The sequence below is a fragment of the Hoplias malabaricus genome, chromosome 6 (genome assembly GCF_029633855.1).
Source record: "Hoplias malabaricus isolate fHopMal1 chromosome 6, fHopMal1.hap1, whole genome shotgun sequence".
NCBI classification, from domain to species: domain Eukaryota; kingdom Metazoa; phylum Chordata; class Actinopteri; order Characiformes; family Erythrinidae; genus Hoplias; species Hoplias malabaricus.
Genome location: NC_089805.1, coordinates 11871660 through 11881868, shown reverse-complemented (window position 1 = coordinate 11881868; position 10209 = coordinate 11871660). Strand labels below are relative to the sequence as shown.

Here is a 10209-nt window from a genome sequence, read left to right as displayed (position 1 = left end):
TCATATCATATTCAATGTAAAATCACAAAATTTAACAAATTTCACTAGAAAAATGAACAAAGACAAAAAACGTGTTTTTGAAGAAAAACCCCTGAGTAGCGCCCCCCTGTGGAAAGAGAAAAATCCTGGTGTTTCCTTAAGACACTCTGTATAAACTATTTTGTTTGAGACTCTGGGTTTTTCCAGCACATTCCATATGTCCAGTTTCAACCTAATTAAAAAAAGCTGCCCGGGACTGGCCCGGATCCTGCGGCGCCTGGTGGTGGTGGGGGGGGTCACTGGGAGGTCATGGTGTTTGGCAGGTGACCCACATCTGGATTCAGATTCCCTCCAGGCAAAATAACCCCCCAGAAAGAGGAACGTTCCCAAACCACGTCTAAGATAAACGGAATTAAAGAGCGCAAACAAAGGAGACTCATGTTCTATGTCACCGAGACTCCAGAGGCTCCTGCAGAGGGCAGATGTGGAAGTGTTTACTCTCAGAAGATCGGCTGTCTCTGTTTTTAGTTAAAGATATAATCAAATAATGACAATCACTGGAGCATCAGCTGAGAATGAGTACCTTATGTTAATTAGTCTAGGTTTAATAGGCCATTCATTAAATTATATCTAGAACAACTAGGTCCATCTCTAATGATATGAATTAAGGGGCAGTTGCACATTCACAGTCACCACACTCTTCTCGCACTCACCACACAAGTCTCACACTCAAAGCACACTTCTCACAGTCACCACACTCTCCTCACACTCACTACACTCTCCTCACATTCACCACACAGTCACCACACTCTCCTCACACTCACCACACTCTCACCACACACTTCTTACACTCTGCTCTCACTCACCACACACTTCTAACACTCACAACACTCTTCTCACACTCACCACACTCTCATCGCACTCACCACACATTCCTCACACTCACCACACACTTCTCACACTCTCCTCGCACTCACCACACACTTTTCACACTCACTACACTCTCCTCACATTCACCACACACTCACCACACACTTCTTACACTCTCCTCACACTCACCACACAATCATCGCACTCACCACACACTTCTCACACTCAACACGCTCTCCTCACACTCACCACACACTTCTCACACTCACCACACTCTCCTCACATTCAACATACTCTCCTCACATTCACCACATACTCACCACACACATCACACTCTCCTCACACTCACCAAATACTTCTCACACTCACAACACTCTCATTGCATTCATCGCACTCACCACATTCTCCTCACACTCACCACACACTTCTTACACTCACTACACACTTCTCACACTCACCACACTCTCCTCACACTCACCACACACTTCTCACACTCACCACACACTTCGCACACTCACCACACTCTCACCACACACTTCTCACACTCACCACACACACTCACCACACTCTCACCACACACTTCTCACACTCAGCACACACTTCTTACACTCTGCTCCCACTCACCACACACTTCTAACACTCACAACACTCTTCTCGCACTCACCACACTCTCATCGCACTCACCACACATTCCTCACACTCACCGCACACTTCTCACACACTCCTCGCACCCACCACACACTTTTCACACTCACTACACTCTCCTCACATTCACCACACACTCACCACACACTTCTCACACTCACCACACACTTCTTACACTCTCCTCACACTCACCACACACTTCTCACACTCAACACGCTCTCCTCACACTCACCACACACTTCTCACACTCACCACACTCTCCTCACATTCAACATACTCTCCTCACATTCACCACATACGTCACACTCTCCTCACACTCTCCTCACACTCACCAAATACTTCTCACACTCACAACACTCTCATTGCATTCATCGCACTCACCACATTCTCCTCACACTCACCACACACTTCTTACACTCACTACACACTTCTCACACTCACCACACTCTCCTCACACTCACCACATTCTCCTCACACTCACCACACACTTCGCACACTCACTACACACTTCTCACACTCACCACACTCTCCTCACACTCACCACACACTTCTCACACTCACCACACACTTCGCACACTCATCACACTCTCCTCACACTCACCACACACTTCTCACACTCACCACACACACTCACCACACTCTCATCGCACTCACCACACACTTCTCACATACACCACACTATCCTCACACTCACCACACACCCACCACACTCTCCTCGCATTTACCACACACTTCCCACATTCACCACACTCTCCTCACTCTCACCACACTCCTCACACTTATTGAAGGAACCAGTAAAAAGCTGAAGCTGGCTCCTTATTCACCAGTTTTTTTCTGAAATGGTCATTACACCATAAATGCACCAGGATGTATCTGCTATTTAAGTTGGATTGGAAAGTTCCAGAAGCTGCAGATAAGGAACACATTTCAGACTCATTTTTAGCTGCCTCTGTGTCACAGCTCTGAGACAAAAGCACACAGTCTCTGTCCTGTGTCCACTTTGAGTTCCTTTGTGCACTAAACTGAGCTGTTTGAAGTTGTGCTTCCAATAGATCTGTCAAAGTCCCTGATCTATAACTACATCAGATCGCGACTCTTGTCATGAGAAACAATGTTCTGTTTTCTTTATCCGTCTCTTTAACAGCTGTAGAGAGTAAATCGTGTTAGAAACGCACACAAACACAATTCTCCAGTGATCAGTCACTCACCGGCAGTGAACAGAGCCTCCTTAAACAGTTAGTGTCTTTACAAGACAGACATTTGTCCTCAGTAATGTGGTTTATTGAACTAATGCAGGCCACTGTGTGGTCAATTTGCTTCTGTCTTGAGAGACATTCAGGAGCTGGACTCCTGGATTTCAGAGTTAGTCTTTAATATCATTCAGTGGAAAGAAACTAGAGCTGACCCGGATTATTTAATCTGGACACAGTTGTTTTCCATTGTTTGATTTCATCATTAAATATTTAAATTGACCTGGGGTCATTTCCATTCGTTGGGTCGAGGTAAATACATGTAAATAAAAGAAAACAGAAAAAGTGTTTGTTTGAACACGTACAAAAACAATAACGGCTCTGACTCAGGTTTTGTGCTGTGAGTGTTGTTTGTGTATTTTATTGTTTGTTTCATAATTACAACTTAAGAGGGCAGCAGTGAGCGTTGTTGTTTTATTTGATGTTTGTTTAGAAGGCTGTGCTGAGTGATGATGCTATTTTATGGGTTTAATGTTGTCTTTAGAGGGCAGCGGTGAGCAATATTTGTTTATTTGATGTGTTATGATGTCATCTTTAGAGCGAGGTGCTGATTGTGTTTGTGTATTTGTTGTTAATATCACCATTAGTGGGTTACAGCAAGTGACTCTTTGTTAATGCTAAAGGTTTCCATGGCGATTACCCTCCAGCCGGAGCATGTCCTGAGGCAGGGTGGTGTTACTGGTGCTGGGGGTCGGGAGCGTCTCTATTTGAGATGATGGAGGGATCTGTGGGTTTGTTTCTCTGGAGACAGGTGTGTGCTGCTGTAATCTGATCGTCTGATTGGCCAGAGTCTGGAGGCGCTCGTGTTGCTCCTCGTTTACTGATTCACTCTCTGCCATTTCATCTCTTCTCCAGCTTTTCTCCACCTCTCTCTCTCTCTCTCTCTCTCTCTCTCTCTCTCTCTCTCTCTCTCTCTCCTGAGGACGGAGAGGCTCAGTGTGTTTAGATCAATCTCCACTGTCCACATAGTTCTTCTAGACTGCAGTCTATCTGTTGCTTTGCATAATTTGTAGTCCCCGTTACCCTGTTCTTCAGTGGATCAGACACAGCAGTGCTGCTGGAGTTTTTAAACCCTGTGTCCACTCACTGTTCACTCTGTGGGACACTCCTCCCTCGTTGGTCCACCTTGTAGATGTAAAGTCAGAGACAGTAGCTCATCTGTCGTTGCACAGTGTGTGTCGGTCGTCCTCTAGTCCTTCATCAGTGACACAGGACGCTGTCGGCTGGATGTTTTTTGGTCAGTAGACTGTTCTCGGTCCAGACACTGAGGGGTTTAAAAACTCCAGCAGCACTGCTGTGTCTGACCCACTCGCACCAGCACAACACACACTAACACACCACCACCACGTCAGTGTCACTGCAGCGCTGTGAATGATCCACCACCACATCACACCTGCTCTGTGGGGGTCCTGAGTACTGAAGAACGTTGTGGGGGAAATAAAGTACACAGAGCAACTCCTGTGTGTATGTGTAGAACGTCTTTGGCTTCCTCTGTGTGTTTATACATATTTCAAACCTAAAATATGGCGATGGTGTGTGATACTGAATTTGTACCCTCTCTTCAGGATCAGTTTCTGCTTTTGGTGTCTTTCTCTGGTTTGTGACACTTTTCTTCTGTTCTCCTGTCTCCACAGCGATCGAGACTCAGAGCAGCAGTTCAGAGGAGTTGGTCCCCAGCCCCCCCTCGCCCCTGCCCCCTCCCCGGGTTTATAAACCCTGCTTCGTCTGCCAGGACAAGTCCTCGGGGTATCACTACGGCGTCAGCGCCTGTGAGGGCTGCAAGGTGAGGCCAGGACTGGGGGAGGTGGTGTTACCATGTTACGTCCTTGCTCTTTCAGGGGGATTTACATGTACACTTACATTTAAAGGTCATTCCTGCTCGATCTGCGGATACAGATGGAGCCTTCTGTCCATCCTCTGTGGTCATTTCCGCCGTTTTGGAGCTGATAGTTTAAGCCCCACTCACAGGTGAATGTGTGAGTTCCTGTGCTTGATGTGGAGGGGTGTTTGGCGGAAAGCACTGATTGACGTCTAAAAGCAAGGGGCATGACTATATTTAGTTTCTCTTCAGTGAAAGGGTTAGGGTTTGGTACTGTTTATATTTGAACAGATCCCGGTGCCCAGAATAAGGTACCAGTACACAACACTACATTTTTCTGTGCTTTACCTTCTGTAATAACAAAACAAAAATGTAATTCCTGCTGTAAACAGTGATGATATCATAAGATTTACTCAGAAACACAAAACAAAAATGAAAGCTCCAAATAAACACACGTTTTTGTGCTGAGTGAGAGAATGCGGTATAATAGCAGAATAAAACTCTTGCTTTGAATGAGTGCATATTTTTAGTTTCCACTGGTTTAAAAGGAACTTCTACAATTGCGGGGAAACGTATTTCTAAGCTCCGTGTCTTTTCAGGAGGAATGATGTGTTTGAGTAGAATAACGACTGTTGTTTGCTGTTTTCTGAAGTGTAACTGTAAGTGTTTACTCACTGTTCGAAGTCCCACAGAAACTCATGTGTAACTCGAGCTGTTTAGTTTTGTAGCATTGTTGCTAATGCAGTTAGCCGTGTCTCGAGTCTGGAGACAGTTACCCCCCTATGGAGCAGGAATAGAGCAACATCCTCATCTCAGTTGGTGCTTTTCAGTGTTTGGAGTCTCTCTGTTGTCTAAAAACCTCCAGATGGCGTTTCTCTGCCGTGAGCAGAGAGAGAGAAAGCCTAGCACCGGACCCAGACACTTTGTTTTTTCACCCATTTACAGACACTGGGGCTTCGTAAACACATTAAAGCGGTTTCCAGAGCAAACCGACTGCAGAGCAGCACATGGAGAGGAGACATCTTTGGAATAAAGAAAAGGGAGGGGTTGTGATACAGCGCTGCAGTAAAACACCAGCCCCGTCCCATACCTTCATTTAAAAAACGAAAGTGTGGATATATCCTTCTGCTCATCATCTTTTTGCGCATGTGGGTCCGTTTAGGAGTGTGATCTGGGGGTGTGTCTCTGTCAGGGTTTGAAACATGTAACCACATTTTTCAGGTTGTCATTGCCTTGAGTGTGTTATTCTAGAACTGAAGTTTGGCACCAATAAATAACACGGAAGAAACAGATGTATTCATTTCCATACGGAGGGAGCAGTAATAAGCTTTTATTAAAGATACAGATGTAGACTGATGTAGTGTTTGGAGTCTTGCCCAAGGACTCTTAGCCGTCAAGATGGTGCTCCAGTGTCCGGGATCCTGGGTCTGATCATCAGTTAAAGCCAGAGACACTGAACACATGAAATGTTGTGGTCAGGAGGCTAAGCTCGGGATACACTCTCCCTCCCCGCAACGTGTGTTTACTGTGGATGAGGAATGTGTGGAATGCAGTGGTTTATGAGCAGGAACACTCCCTCTCTTTCATTCTTTCTTTCTTTTTCTCTTACACACCCTCACTGATTCAGATGTGCTACTAGCTGCTCGGCAGATATTAACAGCACTTCCCAACTGCTACTCTACTCCACTTCTCCACCACGTGAATCAGGTCCTGGTTCTGGAAGCAGGTTCTTGTTTAGTGGCCGTTCTCTCGTGGTTCGAGTAGGGACTAAACCATGGTGTGTAAACCTTGCAGAGCGCTGATTGTCCAGAGAGAGTCGTCACGCAACGCAGACGTCCAGCACCAACTCTCCACCTGTAAACTCTCCAGCTGCAGCAGAGATCACGATTGTTTTTATCCGACTCACGACGGCAGCTCGTAAAATTACGCCGTGGTCTTTTGAAGAGGTTCAAACGCTCCTTGTTTCATTGGCAGAAAAAAAGAATCCAGCGAGAGCTGGACGCTGCAACAAGGAAGGAACCAACTCTACTGATCTGTCTGAACTGATGACGGAGCTGTGTTCAGTCCCAAACAACAACAACAACAACAATACGCCAATACATCATGAGTAAACACTGCTTAACGTTACCACTGCCGTTGTTGTGGTTTCCAAAGCCCACTGTTCCCCTTAGAGATGGGGTTAGAGACAACACAGATACATTTCAAGGGGGACCTGTGGGAGTGGGAAACCAACCAGGGACCAGTAAGAGAGTAGAGTCCAGTAGAATCCGGACCACACAGTGGAAAAGCACCATAAATACTGAATAAAGAAATGTAAGGTGTGCTGAACCTTGAGGCCTCGGTGTAATTTTCCGGTCTCCAGGTTTTTTACTGACACTAAAACAAAGCCTGTTTTTCCTGGTGACAGTAAATCTGTAAAAATAAAATTAAAAGAAAGGGTTTTTTTCTGACGCCTGCACGGCACTTTATTTAACACATGCTTTCACAGTTTTTAAACACGCCCTGCTTTGGTCCACAACACTTTAAACTTAATAAATTATGATGGGACACCACACTGAGGCTCTCCAGAGAGGGATTCAGCTTCAGAAGAATGAAATAACACATTAGCTTCTGTGGAAAGTGACTACTACAGTGGGAATTAGAGAGTGAGAACACAGAGGGGGTCGAAAACTGCAGAAATGAGGCTGGATTGGCTTTGATTTGAGCACAGCACAGACTTTAGGGAGTTAGCACAGGGATTAGTACGTCCTCTCTGTGTTTCTCTGTGGGTTCCACAGCTTTGTGAAAGAGTAGAGCTTGAGTCTGAAGCCTGACCTCGGGGTGATAAGGACTGATCTGTTACCTGCGACGTGCCATGATCCACAGCATCGTTTGTAAACACCTCGTCCAACAGAAAAGGGGAAGGAGGCTTTAGAGAAGGGGTTGTAACATTGCTGTGAGGATTTGATGGCCTGCAGCTACATGAACCTTAGTGAGATGAAATATTGATATCAGATGATTGATTAGTCCTGGATCATCTCTCCAACTCGTCCCAGTAGTGTTAGATGGAGCAAAAGGTTTTGTGAGTGGGAGATAAGAGTGAGATAAGGATAAGATAAGAATGAGATGAGGGTGAGAAAAGGGTGCCGTAAGACTAAGGTAACTGTGAGTGAGACGACTGAAAAATAAGATTGAGAAGAGAGTGAGCTAGGAGTGACAAGAAATAGATTAAATAAAGATCAGTGAGATTAAAATTAGGTGAGTGAGATAAGAGTGAGATGAGTGGTGAAGAGTGAGGTGAATGAGAGTAAGAAAATAATGAGATCAGCGTGAAATGAGATGAAGGTGGGAAATGATAGGGAGATAAGAGAAAGAAAATGTGAGATGATTGGGAGATGAGCAAGATAAATGGGAGATATGGGTGAGATAAGCAGGAGATGAGAAGCAGGTGAGATAAGAGATAAGAATGAGGTAAGCAGGAGATGAGAATGAGATGAGAATTAGATAGGAGTGATGAGGTGGAGATAAGTGGGAATTAAGAGTAAGATAAGCAGAAGATGAGAGGCAGATTAGAATTAGATCAGCATTAGATGAGATTGAGATAAGCAGGAGATGACAATGAGATAAGCAGGAGATGAGTAGGAGGTAAATGTGAGATAAGAGTGAGATAAGCAGCATATAGTAATGGGATAAGAATGAGATGAGAGTGAGATAAACAGGAGATAGGAATGAGATGAATGTGATAAGTGGGAGATGAAAGAGAGATGAGTGAGATAAACAGGAGATAGAAATGAGATGAGTGTGATCAGTGGGAGATGAAAGAGATGAGTGAGATAAACAGGAGATAGGAATTAGATGAATGTGATAAGTGGGAGATGAAAGAGAGATGAGTGAGATAAACAGGAGATAGGAATGAGGTGAGTGTGATAAGTGGGAGATGAAAGAGAGATGAGTGAGATAAACAGGAGATAGGAATGAGATTAATGTGATAAGTGGGAGATGAAAGAGAGATGAGTGAGATAAACAGGAAATAGGAATGAGATGAGTGTGATCAGTGGGAGATGAAAGAGATGAGTGAGATGAACAGGAGATAGGAATGAGATGAGTGTGATAAGTGGGAGATGAAAGGGAGATGAGTGAGATAACCAGGAGATAAGAGTGAGTTAAGTAGGAGATGAGCAGTTGATGAAAGAGAGTTGAGTGAGTTAAGTGGGAGATGAGAGGAGAAGTGTCTCTGACCTCTGTCCGAGGGGAGAGGAAACTTCTCTTCATTTGCATTGTTGGACGTGACGCTCTTTGTTTGACAGGAGCCTGATTTGAATTGGTAAAGTGCTGCAGAAACATACGGCGCAGCAGAAGCGCATGCATATGCATCCGAGAGAGTGCAGAGAGGACGCGGCTCAGCCCGAGTCGGGATTAAAACCAGCCGCTCTGCCAGCTCCTCGACTCTGAAATCCTTTCTGACATTGGAGCCTCTCCGGCACGCGTCCTCCGTCTCCATGCTGGGTTTAACGTGCTGTGAGTCGTCACCGGAGAGCGAGGGAAGAAAGCGTACAGCAGAGAAACGAGACGAACAAAGAGCAGCGCTTATCCTTGATGCATCAAGACAATATTTTCCCTTTCATTCCTCTATTCTGAAGGATTCACATACATCGCCCTGCCTCAAACTCCCCTCCTGCCTCACTGCAGCACAGAGCGTATTCAGAGATTCAGATTAATGCAGGGAAACAGCCGCATTTTGTAGATCTACAGTTACAGACAATCGGTTGCTCTGCATACTTTATTACCCCCCTCTCCCCCTGTTCCTCAGTGCTCAGGACCCCCACAGAGCAGGTGTGATGTGGTGGTGGATCATTCTCAGTGCTGCAGTGACACTGACGTGGTGGTGGTGTGTTAGTGTGTGTTGTGCTGGTGTAGAGTGGATCAGACACAGCAGTGCTGCTGGAGTTTTTAAACCCTGTGTCCACTCACTGTCCACTCTGTGAGACACTCCTCCCTCGTTGGTTCGCCTTGTAGATGTAAAGTCAGAGACAGTAGCTCATCTGTTGCTGCACAGTGTGTGTCGGTCTTCTTCTAGTCCTTCATCAGTGACACAGGACGCTGTCGGCTGGATGTTTTTGGTCGGTGGACTGTTCTCAGTCCAGCAGTGACACTGGGTTCTGTAGTATATAAAAGCAACACTAAAACACCACCTTCAAAATCATTGTGATGCTCCACTGAGCTGTAACAGGGAGAATAGAGCCTCTCATTTCTACTTTGTGCTCAGTACTGGAGAAACTGCACTATGTAACTTTTGGAAGAGCGTAAGAAATGCACCCCCAGTGATTTCAGGAATGTACCGTGGAAGTGAATTACACTCAGCAACTCTAGGGGGAGCCCAGGATCAAAAATAACCAGATCTTGCTTTAAATGCAGAAGCCAGATGAATGTAAGAGACGCTTTAAAACCTGGACATTTCTCTGCGTTTATTACACTCTCGGTCCTGAGTGTGTTGATAACGGTGGTGACCTCCAGCCTCCAGCTGACGGGTTTGTTTTTTCTCGGATCTATGAGCCTCCTGCATGAGCAGGACACAATCTCAGGCTCATAACTTTCTCCAAGGTGCTTTTTAATGCCTTTATTTACTCTGCGCTGTCGGCCAGGAGTGCTGCGAGGATGAGGAACGGC

The 10209-nt window shown here is 45.5% G+C and overlaps 1 protein-coding gene across 1 annotated transcript in view; it reads left to right on the top strand.

Annotated features, from left to right (window-relative positions):
* Nucleotides 1–10209, top strand: part of LOC136699682 (retinoic acid receptor beta-like) — a 65077-nt gene that overhangs the window by 11164 nt on the left and 43704 nt on the right. The window contains exon 2 of the mRNA XM_066674593.1: nucleotides 4379–4527. Within this exon, the coding sequence (XP_066530690.1) occupies nucleotides 4379–4527 (149 nt within the window). The remainder of the gene's footprint in view (nucleotides 1–4378; nucleotides 4528–10209) is intronic.